Source organism: Sturnira hondurensis, unplaced genomic scaffold, assembly GCF_014824575.4.
Source record: "Sturnira hondurensis isolate 20B ecotype Veracruz unplaced genomic scaffold, ASM1482457v3 Scaffold0006505, whole genome shotgun sequence".
Classification (NCBI taxonomy): domain Eukaryota; kingdom Metazoa; phylum Chordata; class Mammalia; order Chiroptera; family Phyllostomidae; genus Sturnira; species Sturnira hondurensis.
The window spans coordinates 5251301-5266162 of record NW_028079136.1 but is presented as its reverse complement, the minus strand read 5'-3'; the positions used below and the strand labels follow the sequence as shown (position 1 = coordinate 5266162).

General features: G+C 39.3%; 1 protein-coding gene across 2 annotated transcripts in view; it reads left to right on the top strand.

Annotated features, from left to right (window-relative positions):
* Positions 1–3647: 3647 nt before the first annotated feature.
* Positions 3648–14862, top strand: part of USP47 (ubiquitin specific peptidase 47) — a 101784-nt gene continuing 90569 nt past the window's right edge. Inside the window, exon 1 of one of the 2 annotated variants that reach the window (XM_037050060.1) lies at positions 3648–3906. In XM_037050060.1, the coding sequence (XP_036905955.1) occupies positions 3868–3906 (39 nt within the window). In that variant the 5' untranslated portion in view covers positions 3648–3867. The remainder of the gene's footprint in view (positions 3907–14862) is intronic. The other variant, XM_037050062.1, reaches the window with a different exon arrangement.

Below are 14862 nucleotides of genomic sequence, written 5' to 3'. Positions count from 1 at the left end.
TTAAAATTTTAAATAAAGACAAGATCAGTAGTAATTTTAAAAAAGTTATACCTGTACACTAAAACTTGAAGACAGAATTTTTCCACCTATTTAAAAATCCTCTAAGCAATGATCCCAGAGAGTTTTTTTAAAGATTTTATTTATTTATTTTTAGAGGGGAAGGGAAGGTGAGTAGGAGAGAAATATCAATGTATGGTTCCCTATCATGAGTCCCCTGATGGAAACTGGCCTGCAACCCAGGCATGTGCCCTGACTGGGACTCGAACCGTGATCGTGTGCTTCGCAGGCCCGCACTCCATCCACTGAGCTACACCAGCCAGGGTTAATCCCAGACAGTTTTGGACCCATTTGTTAAAAATATAAAAATGCAACATCACCTGGCTGACAACAGGTAAAATAGAGTTACTAGTTAAATTGCAACAAAAACTTTTCGTGGTTGATGGATGCAAGTGATAAAAATGGAACCACATTAGTAAGAACAGCCAAAGATATATTTCTTCCATTAGGATCTACATACCTTTCTATCTTTTTCAGTTTAGGACAGTGATTACAATGAACTACAGAAATAATCTGAAGGTTGAATCAGACATTTTAATAACTTTCACAAGATATTAAAGATTTTCTAAAGCACCAAGACCTAGTCAATCATATTGCTTTCCCTAAATATTTTCACTGAGGGTAACAAGTATTTTTTTTAATATTTTATTGATTATGCTATCACTGTTGTCTCATTCCTGCCCCCTTTATTGCCCTTTGCCCTGTACCAATCTCCCACCTGCATTCCCCCTCCTCCTTAGTTCATTGCCATGGGTCGTGCATATAAGTTCTTTGGCTTCTCCATTTCCTATACTATTCTTAACCTCCCCCTGTCTATTTTGTACCTACCGTTTATGCTTCTTATTCCCCGTATCTTTCCCCCCCATTCTCCCCACTCCGTGTGATGTGCTGATCCCCATTTCTGTGATTCTCTTCCTGTTCTAGTTGTTCGCTTAGTTTTTTTTAGGTTCAGTTGTTGATAGTTGTGCATTTCTTATCATTTTACTGTTCATATTTTTAATCATCTTCTTTTTCTTAGATAAATCCCTTTAACATCTCATGTAATAAGGGCTTGGTGGTGATGAACTCCTTTAACTCAACCTTATCTGGGAAGCACTTGATTTGCCCTCCCATTCTAAATGAAAGCTTTGCTGGATAGAGTAATCTTGGATGTAGGTCCTTGCCTTTCATGATTTTGAATACTTCTTTCCAGCCTCTTCTTGCCTGCAAAGTTTCTTTTAAGAAATCAGCTGATATTCTTATGGGAACTCCTTTGTAACTAACTCTTTCTTTTTCTTGTACTGCTTTTAAGATTCTCTCTTTATCTTTAATCTTGGGTAATGTAATTATAATGTGCCTTTTATAATTACATTATAATTACATTATAATGTAATCTTGTGTTCCTTTTTTGGGTCCAACTTCTTTGGGAGTCTCTGAGCTTCCTGGATTTCCTGGAAGTCTATTTCTTTTGCCAGATCGGGGTTCTCCTTCATTCCTTTTTCAAACAAGTTTTCGATTTCTTCCTCTTCCTCTTCTCCTTTTGGTACCTCTATGATTCAAACATTGGAATGTTTAAAATTGTCCTGGAGTTTCTTAAGCCTCTCCTCATTTTTTTGAATTCTTGTTTCTTCATTCTGTTCTGGCTGAATGTTTATTTCTCCCTTATGGTCGGAACTGTTAATGTGAGTCTCAGTTTTCTTGCCTTCACTGTTGGTTCCCAGTATATTTTACTTTATCTCATCTTGCCTAGCATTGAAATTCTTCTTCTATTTTGGGATCATACTCAACCATTTCTGTGAGCATCCTGATTACCAGTGTTTTGAACTCTGAATCTGAGAGGCTGGCTATCTCTTCATCACCTAGTTCAATTTTTCGAACTTTGGTCTGTTCTTTCATTAGGGCCATATATTTTTTTTTGTCTCTGTGCACCTGTTACATTGTAAGGGATGTAGCCTTTGGTATTCACCAGAGCAGGGCAACTCACTTTGCAGTGTGCAGTGCTGTATGTTGGGGAGGGGTCAGCGATGGAACAATGCTGCTTGCTAGGCTCTCTGCTGGCTTTCAGTCACTTCCTCCACCACCCACAAGCACATTGGGCCCTTCTGCTGCTGATTCCTGGGTGGGTGGGTGGGTGGGTTTGTGTATGTTCAAGCCGATTTTTTTGTAGTTCCGGTTATTTTTTGTTTTTGTTTTTGTTTGTTGTTGTCCTTCTTTTGGTTGTGAGAGGAGGCAAAGTGTATCCACCTACGCCTCCATCTTGACCTGAAGTCGGATTTTTTTTTAAATTCTATTTATTTATTTATCTTTAAAGGGGAAGGGAAGGAGAGAGGAAGAGAAACATCAATGTATGGTTGCTTCTTGTGCACGCCCTGCTGGGAACTGGCCCCTGCTGGGAACTGGCCTGCAACCCAGGCATGTGCCCTGACTGGGAAACGAAACTGTGATCCTCTGGTTCACAGGCCCGCACTCAATCCACTGAGCTACACCAGCCAGGTGAAGTCGGATTTTTAATATAAAACAACTCATAGTTAACTTTAAATGTTTATTTCATCTTTATCTTATCCTTTTTATATTAAAGATGTGTTACATTATAGCTAGCAGGATGTGTATGTAACTTGCATAAGTGTATAGACTTTCTTTTCCTTGTAGGTAATAAAGTGTAGTCAAAAAAAGTTTGGAGAGCACAAGTACAGGTAGTTAGGAACAAGGCAGGATTATATTATCCCAGCATGCTGTAAAGTCACCGTATCCACGGAAATTGTCATGAAAAACGTTGATTCTTTATAAAGGCTTTTTAAAAAAAGAATAAATAGGATTTGGAAAAATAACTTGCAGAATTTGTTTAGTGTAAAACAGAGCAATGCTTACTAGTAGAGGAGATTAAAGCCCTCTAGCAAAACACATTTAAAGAGGATCATAGGTTCAAACCCCAGCCCTACTCTCTGAAGCCATCTCAGTCCCAGGCTGGAACCTGCTGGAGAAGGGGAATGCCGCTCTAAAGAGGTGTACGTGGGGTGGAGATGTGACACCACTTCTCTGAGGCAAGGGCTATTGCCTCCCTTTAGCAAGAGATGGGCCTTGATGTCCCTCCAGCCAGGGCTGTGGGGAGGGTAGGGATGAGGAAAAAGAAAACGCAGTTCTTTCTGGCTGTGCTGTGTTTGAAGGCGGAGGCTGGGAGGTAGCCGTGGTGCTCTCTCTTCCAGGAAGAGGCCAGGAGTAAGTGAAGAGGGGATGAAGTTCGGGCACTTTTCTAACCGTAAGGGCGAGCAGTATTGCTGGTAGGGTAGGGGAAGGGGCTTTAGGCACCAGTCTTTCCTTGGTGGGCAGGGAGTAGGAACAGTCCGAGAAGGCATGGAGGACTCTAAGGCCTGGCTTTTTCTCTCCCGGCAAAGGGAGTGCCAAGATGGACAGTCCAAACTCCCTCGATCGAAAAGGGTTTCCTTAGCTGCTCAACCAATTTTGTACCCCCTGAGGCTGAAGAAGAGCTGACATAATTATACGCGAGCGACAGCTGCCTCGCCACCTCCGGCGCCAGGCGCCGGGCTCGGAGCCCTGAAACCCGAATTCTCGCGAGAGCGGACTCCGCCATTTTTCCATTGATTGCAGCGAGCTGGGGGAGGGGCCGACAACTAAGGCGACGGCGACGGCGGCAGCTGAGCGGTGGGTCGCTATCTGCGCGCTGGTGTCTGAGGCCCAGGCTGAGGCCTCCGAGGTTGTCGGAGCGCAAGCGGTGGAAAGGATGACTGCCACTGCTGTTCTCTCCTGAGAGGGAGCCGCCGCCACCTCCTCCCTCCCCCGGCAGGGCGGAGAGGAGCGGCCGGAGTCGGAGCGATGGTGCCCGGAGAGGAGAACCAACTGGTTCCGAAAGAGGTGAGGGGCCAGCGGAGGCCGCTAGGCCTGAGGCCTGCGGCCACTGGAGGCAGCTCGGGCCTGGACGAGGGGTCGGCTGCAGGCCCAGCTCGTGTGCTGCCCGGGTGTGGGGCAAGGAGGACGTGAAAGGTGGTGGTGGGGGGTGCGGTATATAGTGGGTGCGGCGAGCAGCTGGGAGACCCGACTGGATCTAGGGGTCCTGGGAAGCAGAGACGTCCCCCCTCAGATTTGTGGGGCTGGACAAATAAAGGAACGGACTGGAAGGTATCAAGTCCCGCTTTGGGGGAGGTGGCCTTTTAAGTCCTTATTTAACATGTCGAGCCAAGATAGGTAATTGCAAAAAAAATAATAATAAAAAAAATTCTGCAACAGTTCTTGATGGGCTCGACAGGGTGACGGTGCTTCTTCTGGTTTTGACAGTGGCCGTGTATAACTTTCAGGGCTTGTGAAATCTATACCCGACTTGGGATCTGTGGGAGGGCAGAGTTAACTGTTAAGACTTTTATGAACTGCTGTTACTGGGTAGCACTAATGGCCTGCCTAAATGGGGCCTACCGAATATCTTTGAAGAGTAGTAGATGTGACTTTGACGTAAAGGCAAGAGCTTAACGTGAACGTATGGAGAGCTGAACTACTTTTTGCTAACTTGGGTTGCGTATGGCAGTTTGGGTGACTCACTAAGTTTCTTAAAAGCAAGTGATATGAGAAGCCTCGACTTCTTGGCTTCTCTTGAATTTTGGAAGATTAATGGTAGAATGCAGCACTGGCCAGTGAATTTCAATATATTAATAGTATCTCTGTTGGCTTTGTAAATATTTTCAGCATATACAAATGTGTATTTTTAACTGGTTGATCTTCAGGCTAATGCTTTGGATTTTTATTTCCCATATACCTTAAAAAGAGGCAGGTGTCTGTTGAAATTAGCTGTGATCTTGATATTTATGAGTGATGTTCATTAAAAATTCTTCATTTTTAGTTGCTTTATAGTAATTTGTTGCTACTTAAAGCAAGCTCTGTTGATATTTGAATTATGTATTTATGATAATAAATATTTTTCCAACTTTATCAGATGATAATTGTTTTGTAAGGACAATTTTAATTCAGTTGTGTCAGTATTCATAAACCATCACCTGTGCAAAGCAGATAAACAGGTGAATTAATCAGAAGTTTTGTTTTGGGAGCTTTCAGAGCTACTAAGAAAGAGAACAGTAGTATTTATTGAGCCCCAGTTAAGGGTGAGGTACTTTATTACAAAAGTAACTCTTCTTATATAAGAATGGAAGTGATAGGTGTTGTAAGAAGATTTAAATATGCATTTTCTTTTAGAACTATATATTCTTGGCTTTCATTCTTATGAAAAGCGAAGTTAATTCTTAAGTTTTTGACCATTACAAAATATTAACAGATGGAACTCTGCTTTAAGAAAAGCCAGTGTCTCCCTAACTGGATGTATAGAAAACATGAAAACTGATACTGTAATGCTGCTTTTTTTTTTTTTTGTCTTTTGGATTTTAGAGATAAAATGCCTGTCCTTTAAGACTAACTCCTTTACCTGAGGCTTCAAGTTTAGCCCAACTTTTTTTTCTTTCTACTTTCTCAGGACCATATGCCTTTATTTTCTGTTTCCCAGACTCATCTTTGGTCTTTCCCCAGCTCCTCTCGTGATTTCTGGGAGCATGCACTGTGCTCTTAAACCTTGGCTGCCACTCGAAGTCCTTGCCTTTTTTTATCTAGCTAACTAGTTCTTTCTTTTTCAGTGGCCATATTCCTTGACTACTTCTTACTTGCTTGTCTTCTTTTAATTTTCTTTTGCATTTGATACTTAAAAAAATATCTTGATTTTTGTAATACTGTACTTCTCTGGCCTTTTTCCCTGCCTGTTTTGTCTGCTCACTCATCTAGTCAGTGCCTTTTTCTTCTTTTCTGTGTCCTCAATCATCACTTTTGTCTGGTGTGTGTTTTCTTCTCTCTGGTCTTCTTAAGTAGTAGTAGAATCATGGAGAGCTGAAGCTGAGAAGGAGGACAGCGATCATATAATAACTTATATCCCTTCACTTTACAGGTGAGAAACTTAGGGCCAGAGGGTTGAGAATGACTTGTTCATGGTCACATAACGAGTTAATGACAGAGCCAGGAGTAAAACTGAGAAACTCCTTGGTTAAACTGTCTTCTACAGGCCCTTCCAAGTATAAAGAGGCTCTGTAAGAATAGTTTGTAACTCTCTAAGTGCATTTACTATGAGAAAATAAATAATAAAATTTTAAAATTTCTTCTGTTTACCAACAGTTTGGAGAGTTTTTTGTTTGTTTGAGAACCTTTGTATAGGGAACCCCTGACCCCGACTAGATGTAGATTTTGGTTAGGTATGTGCCTTCATGCATGTTGAATGAGGAATTTATGATTCTGGTCCCTGAAGCTCAAGGATGTCCCTTACAGTGCTACTGAAGAAGGCAGGTTAGTGTAGGACAGGGCTTGACAAACAATAGCCCATGGGCCAAACGCAGCTCGCAGTCTGGTTTTCTGTGGCCCAAGAGTTGAGTTCCAAATTGTTGAGAAAAATCAAAATAATACTCTGTGATACAGAAATAAGTGTAATTCAAATATCAGTGTCAGTAAGTAAAGTTTTATTGGAATGCAGCCATGCGCCCGCCGGGCCCCCCCCCCCGCCCCCACTTATTTACCATTGTCTGTGGCTGCAGCAGAGTCAAGTAGTTGCTACAGTTGCTGTGTGTGCAGGACAAATTTGAAACTACTTAGCTTGATGTTCAAGGCCTAGTGCAGTTTGATTCTGGCCACAACCTGCCCTTTCAGCTTAGCTCTTCTCCCGTGAAACATGTTTTTAATGTATCCAAACAGGTTTCTAAGTTGCTTTTCATTTCTTTTTCTGCTGTTTTCTCTTTCCTTCTTTTCGCCACCTGTTCAGAAACCTTCATACACATTTCTACCCACAAGCATCTCATATCTTACTTATTCTTAAGCCTTTCTGAGCATTTTAACCTTAGGAATTTCTCCTTCTTTCACTATCTTTAACAAATAGTGCTTTGTGACATCTATTATGGTCCCAAACTCTAATATATATTTTATATATGACATTATGAATTTCTTGGTGGCAGATCTCTATCTCTCTATTTCTCTGTCTCTGTCTCTCTCTCGTTTTGCATATATTTTAGGTCTAGGACTGCCCTTCCTGGAGCAAATAGTCATTGATGTGTGGTTAGGGGGTTGTATGTAAACTTAGAATCCTGACTGGTTACCCCCTACTTGGGTATTTTCCACAGAATCCTTGGCAAGCTGTTTTTTAGCTTTTGCTTGAATACCTTCATGACTAATCTCTCATAATATCTTTGGCTTAGAAGAGATGTACTAAGTGTTTGAGTTAGAGATGTCTAGATCTCTGTTGCAGCCATCTTTTGGCAGTTGCCTTTGGACAATAGAGAAACCTTTCAATCGTTTTCGGTAGGATGCCTTTTTCTCACTGATGAAGATGGGCGAGGGGGGCAGGAGGGCAGACCCTCTCTGTTCTACATGTAATCTGAGCATCTCAGTTCTTGAACTGTTTCTCAGTTGCTCTCTTTTGGGCATATTTCAGTGTTTTTAGTATTCCTCCTAAATTGTTGTGCCCAGAAAGGAGCAAAGAGAGTGTGGTCTTTGAATTGTTGCGTATCAATATTGGCTTTGAAATATCTATTTTAATGTCTTCACAATTTCTTTTTATTACTTTGTTGTTTTTATTATTCTCTTATAAGGACTTGTAACATTATTATTTATTAAGTATTCACCGTGCATATTAATTGCACTCTGCCATATAGTGAAAATTTGGAAGAAATAGAAAAAAATTCACTCTTCCCTCAAGTATCTTACAGTGTAATTAAGGTTAGGGTACATATTTACTAATGCTTTTAAAATAATATTTTCACTGCAACACTTAAACTGATGACCAAGGAGTATATTAATGTAGAAAAGATGGAAAAATTAAAGAAAAAGAATGCAGTTCCATCTCTCAGTGGGTTTTTTTCTGCCTGTCTTTTCCATGTAATAAACACTACTTCCATCTAGGACTAATGATGATGGTAGTAATAACCAATATTTATTAAGCATTTATTATATGTCAGGTACTGTTATATGTTCTTCCTGTGTATTAACTCATTTGAACTTCACAATGACCTCATGATTATATATATAGGGCCATGGGTATTGAGAGCCCCCCCCAAACATTAAAACAATTTGTTTTTCATCTCTGTTGTCTGGGTTTTTCCCACTTTGTTTTTTAAGTAAAATTCATCAGTATCTATTATGGAGCATGTCAAATGTGTATTTTAATATTATATATCCTAATTAAATCACTTGAGAAAATGTACTGCAATGATCATTATTGGTTTTGGTGGTTCTTTTAAAATTAGCCCTTTTTCCTTAAATTTGTGGTGTGGATTCTCCTTTTCCAGTAAGAAGCAAGTATGTTAGGTTAACACTAGTCAGTGGTTTACAAAGACTGGAGTGTTTAATAAAAATAATTAATATTTCAGATAGCATTGGAAATACTAATTTAATAAAGTGAAACTGAATGCGGAGTTGTATATGATTCCAATTTTGTCAAGAAAAAATAGACAATTTAGGGTTATATAAATTGAAAGATTTAGAAAGAATACTTTAAAATATTAACGATTGCTGTTTCTGGATATCTAGATTATTGGACTATATTTAGATTTTTATCTTTACGTATTTCAACAATGAGGCATGTGCATTTAGATGATCTAAATCATCCGATTTAGATGATTGAAGTTTTTGAGGTAGTTATTTATATAGCATTGTCTTGCTTTTTATGCTTATGGGTTTTTTTTCACCTGTCTTCAATGCTCCGTATATTTGCCACAGAGTAATATGATCCACTTGTAGGACTTCAGCTTTTGATTGTAATTTACACATTTATATCTCTAGCCCTGACCTCTCTTCCTCTAGATTCAGATGTCTACCTGCATGTACTGTGCAACCCACAAATTAAATGTGAATAATGCCAATCTCATGTATCTTCTTTCCCTCTTCTCACATCCTTCTCTCAACATAATTCTTTGTATTCTCTTGTTCAGTTGGTATCATCACCATCTATTTCTTTGCTTCAGTTAAGAACATGTTTTGGGCCCTGGCTTGTGGGGCTCAGTGGATTGAGTGCTGGCCTGTGAAACAAAGGGTCCCTGGTTCGATTCCCAGTCAGGGCACATACCTGGGTTGTAAACCAGGTCCCTAGGAGGGGGCACTCAAGAGGCAACCACATTGATGTTTCTCTCCCTCTCTTTCTCCTTCTCTCCCCCTCTTTCTAAAAATAAATAAATAAAATTTTAAAAAAGAGCATTTTGGGGATTCCACCTTTTTCCTTTTCTCATATATACTGTAGTTTGTTCATCACTTGGAAAATATCTCCAGTCTCCTTATTTTTCTATCCTTGCCTCTGACTGTATTTTCTCATTCAAATGTAGCTCTTCGAATGGTCTCTCAGCTTCTAAGCTCTTCTCTTTGCTAGCCATCCTCCTCACAGGTGCCAGGAATACTTTCTAAAGCAGATAATATTGGGATTTACCTGTTTTAAAGTTTGTAATTATTACCTTCCATTGCAAATTGAATAATAGGTGCTATTTATAAACACGACTATGTATCAGACACTGTGCTAACAATTTGTAGACAGTATCTCATTTAATCTCGATAACAGCTCTGTAAGACAGCTGTTTTTCATTATTTATTTTGTAGATAAACAAAGTAAAATTTGGTTAAGTGGCTTGCTCAAAGTTCTAAAGGTATTTGATTTTATGTTCATTTGGCTTTAACCAGTAGAAAAGTCCTTTATAATCTAGGCTCAGTTGGTTTTTTAAAATGTAATTTTTATCAAAGTTATACATGGACACATTTAAAAGTTGAATTCTGCAGGATTGCTTAACAAAACCTGTAGTCCATTTTACTTTCTTTATTTCAGGCTCTCTAGAGGCAACTACTTTCAATCCATTCTTTTGATACTTATTCCCATAGTTCAAAATAGCATGCTGATAGTTTTCCTTCTTGATTTTCCAGCTTAAGGGATTGCCTACTTACTTCTCATAGTGGAAGAAATGTTTATAACGCTATCCCTAACTATACAGAGAAGCACTTTCTAATCTTCCCAATCCTCCCAATATTGTCATGTTGCAAGTTGTTTGGATACATCATTATTCAAAGTTTATTATCATTGTGACTCCAAAGTAGTCGTAGTTGAGCCGTCTAGTTCACTTCGATTATTTTCCTTTCTTGCACAACATTTTGTTTTCTTTAATGTAATATTTTAAATTTGATTTTGCTTGGTTTTCTGTGTACTTACCAATTTAGCCAAGTGGCTCTCAACTTAGAGGGCACTTGGCAATTGTCAGGGAGGTGGAGGGAGGGTAGGGAGCGTGCTACTGATACCCAGTGGGTAGATGGCCAGCCATGCTACCAAATTTCACCCCACACTGCACAGGGCAGCGCTGCTCCCCAGCTAAGAATTACATGCCCCAAAATGTCAATACTGCCACTGTTGAGAAACCCTGATTTACTCTTCTCTCTCAAGTATATAAAATCTCCTCATACTGTGTTCAAACCTACCAGTTTTTTGTTTGAATTTCCTGAATTCAGGCTGTTATTTTAGATTGCCTTTACTGTCACCTTAGTAGTTCCCCTCATATCTCTCGTGTTGGGGCTCCTGGTTCTGTATCTAACATCATCACCTTTCTTTGCTTGCTTTCTCATTTTTTGGAGGATCACTTTCAATAGCTTCCTGGATGGAATATAATTTTTTCAAGACCTCATGTGCCTGAAAATGTTGTTTCTGTCTCCTTGCTTTATAAGATAGTTTGGCTGGCCGGATAATTCTGCATCAGAAATAATTTCTCTCAGCATTTTGGAAACATTGGTTCATTGTCTACTTTTTTTCAGTGTTGCTATTGGGATATGAGATTCCTGCAAAATTGTTTTCCACTATTTCAAAACTTTTTTCCCTCTCTCTGGAAGCGTTGGTAATCTTTCCCCCTGGAGTTTTGAAATTCCTGCACTAGGCTCCTTGGAATAGGTCTGCTTTTTATCCGTGTCTGCTCTTCAGGGTAGTCTTATCTGATCTAAAAGGTCTCTCATCAGTTCTGAGAAATCCCCTTCGTTTCTTGCCCCTTGTTTTTCTGTTCAGTGTCTGGAATGCCTATTGTTTAGATGTTGGCCCTATACTAAGTGGTTTCTCTAATTTTGTCTTCATCTATTTTCTTGTTTCATCTATTTTCCATTTCTTCCCCCCCCACCCACCCTGCTTCCTAAGAGATTTTTCTCAGCTTTGTCTTTCAGTTCTACTAAGGTTTTATATCTGCTATCATGTTTATAAATTTCAAGCACTATTTTTTTTCTGGCAAAAGTTTTAAATTGTATCCTATTTTTGTTTCTTGGATGTAATGTCTTTTATCTTGAAGAAATATTGATAGTTTTTTTCTCTGCATAGACTCTGTTTTCTCCAGATTTCCTGTTTGTTTGCTTTGAGCTTTGTCTTTCCTATTAGGTGCTTTCCTTGGATGTTTGGTGATCCTTGGAAGTCAACACTTCAAAGAGGTACCTTAAAAAGCTACATGGACACAGACAACAGTATGGTGGGTACCAGAAAGGAGTGGAATGGGGGAGTGGTAAAGGGACCAAAATATGATGACCAAAGAAAGATTTGACTTTAGGTGGTGAACACACAATGCATTATATAACAAGAACAGTTTGCACAACATCGATGTAACCTGGCAGCCAAAGAGAGTAGACTGGAATGTGCTTTCGTAAACAATGACGACTTCACTGTACTAGTCAGGTGGGGTGGTAGATGCCTTTGAGTGAGCGTCTGCACTGTGTGGCCTTCACATTTAAAATTAGAGCAAGGATCTGCATCACATTTTGCGTTAAGCTTGAATATCCTTCTGTGGAAACTATTCGGATGATTCAGAAGGCCACAGCTGTGGGCAACTGGTGATTGGCAGTTTCATCACAACAACGTGCCTGCTCATGCATTACATCTCATGCAGTTTTTTGGCAAGATATCAAATCACCCAGGTGACTCAGCCCCGCTACAGCCCAAATTTGGCACCCTGTGACTTCTGGCTTTTCTCAAAACTAAAATCACCTTTGAAAGGGAAGAGATTTCAGACCATTGGTGAGATTCAGGAAAATATGACAGGACAGCTGATGGCAATTGGGAGAAGTGTGTGAGGTCTCAAGGTGCCTACTTTGAAGGAGACTAAGGCATCATTGTCCTATGTACAGTGTTTCTTGTATCTTGCATCTTCTTCAATAAATGTCTCTATTTTTCATATTACATGGCTGTATTTCTACTGGACAGACCTTGCACAAATAATATATCACAGTAACATACACTTGAAACCTATACCACCCTATTAACCAATGTCACCTCAATAAATTTAACAAAAAAACTGATTCATGGATATTAAGGACCTTTTTCGGTTTGGGCGCCATGTTTAGGTGTCATGATATGCAGAGGCATGTTCTGTAAGATTTATTACACAGATTTTAAAGTGTTTTGCCCAGGTATTGCTGTTTTAAGATCTAATTTTGTACAAGCATTGCCCATTGCTAAAAAGTGTTTGGCAAAATGATTGTGTTTGACAGTGATGGCAAATGATTAGCAAAATGATGTGGTCTTTTACACCAAGATTCTTAAAGAGCACTTATATTTTTGACCCTGGATTTTATTGATGTAGTGTAAGTAAACAGGTGTCTCCTCTCTGCCCTACTGTGTACTTCCATTTACTTTGGGTGTGGAAGCAATAACAATTGCTCTATTCTTTTGTTTGATGAAGCTAAACTGAACCATGCATATGTAAAGTAGCCATGCATATGAACATTTTTATTTGCATGAAACTTCCTACAACCCACTTTTGAGAGATTACTGTTTTTATGGAAATTACTGAGATACCTGTCTTGAACTTTGTTGATTTTTAAAAATATACTCTTAAAATCCTGCCTAACTTCTCTTCTATAAGAAACCTTTCCTGATTCTCCTCTGTCGATCTGATTCCATTTTCCTAACCTTGAAATCCCATAGCACTGTAATTTTTTGGCATTTAAAAACTTATACCCCTTTATTATAAGTTAACTGTTACTTGTGTTAATGTTTTTATTAGATAAGCAGCTCTTCAAAGTCAGGATAGCCAGAGAGCCTGGGCTTAAATACCAGCTTTGTGACCTTTGGCAAGTTCCTTCTCAGTGCTTTAGTTAAATGAGATACTGGTAACTGCCTCCTAGGTTTGTTGAGAACATTAAATGAGTTAATACATGTGAAGTGTCTTCTGCATAATAAGCACTTTGTTAATGTTAGCTTATCATCGCTGTGATCGTCATCATTACTGTTATTACCTTTGTGGGGGTTCAGAATGGGTCACCCAAAGATGTGCCTCTGTGGTGTGAGAGTAGTTTTGAGCTAATGGCAACTCTAGCTGTGGGCTCAAAGGAAACGTCTGCCCCTCTCTTAACTACCTAGAAGAACTTGAATTAGGTCCCTTTCCCATGATAAAGGGTTATCAGAAATAACCTCTTTCAATTTGTATGTAGGGCAGGGCAAACTACTAATTGCTAAACAAGTCTCTCTTGACCTTCTGCAGTGACCCTCTGAGGCCCCATGGTGCCTTACCTCATCCCTGGCTCAGAATGTCACATATACCCATTTTTTCCTTTCTGTCTTTGAACCTCTTATGCATATGGTCCCTGAATCTTGTGTATGTGGGGTTTCCATACATGTGTATGTATTAAATTTGGTTATATTCTCTTGCTAATCTGTCTCGTGTCTATTTGATTATTAAGCCAGCCGAAAGAACCTGAGGGTAGAGGAAAGTTTCTTCTTCCCTCACACCTTATTCTATTTCATATTCTCCCTAGGCACCAGCACAATGTATTCTACATTGTTGTCCAACAAATATTCATTGATTAAGTGAAAATGAAGTCAACCCTGGCTGGGTGGCCCAGTTGGTTGGAGCATTATCTCATATACCAGGAGGCTGTGAGTGTGATCCCTGGTCAGGGCCCGTACCTAGCTTGTGTGTTTGATCCAGGGTTGGGGTGCACACAGAAGGCGGTTGATCAGTGTTCCTCACATGGACGTTTCTCTCCCCTGTCCACTTCCTCGCTCTCTAAAATCAATGACAGTATCTTTGGGTGAGGATTAAAAAAGTGAAAATGAAGTTGTATTTTAGCTATTAAATATGCTACTTGAAGTTACAGTTCTGATTATGACCTGTCAGCTAAATAACTATATGTGTATAGCACAAATCCAACACAACTGGCTTTATCTAGGGGATTCTGTGAAAATGTAACATTTGAACTAGGTCACAAAGGATGACTTAATTACAGGTAAAGAAGGAGATCATTTAGTTAGAAGGAATAACATTTAAAACACAAAATTTGTAATGCATTTTAGGAAGTGGCAAAAGTTTAGTATAGATGCATAGGAGGCCTGTGGTTGAGTGAAAGAAAATACTTCTGGCACATTGTGCGTTAAAAATCTGAAGGATTTGTACACCTATAAGGAATTTAAATTTTTATTATGTAGATATTACGGGGTAGGAAAATGTCCACCTCTCTCCCCAGAACAGGTTAACAGATTTGTTTATAATTGCTACGAAATTTAATTGCTGAAACATGTTCCTTGAAGCATTTTACTCACATTAATGTTTTATATTCTGAATTAGTATTAAAAATTTACACACAAATGAAAATGGAGGAAAGGGGAATTTACTAATACTTTATTCTCTTATGTGTTTCTCTTTTTTATTTGCAATCATATATTTAGATACTTTTTTATTTGTTGATTTTAAGGAAGGAGGAGAGAGAGAAGGAGAAACAAACATTGATTTGTTGTTCTAATTAATGCATTCATTGGTTGCTTCTTGTATGTGCCCTGACCAGGGATTGAACCTGCAGTCTTGGTGT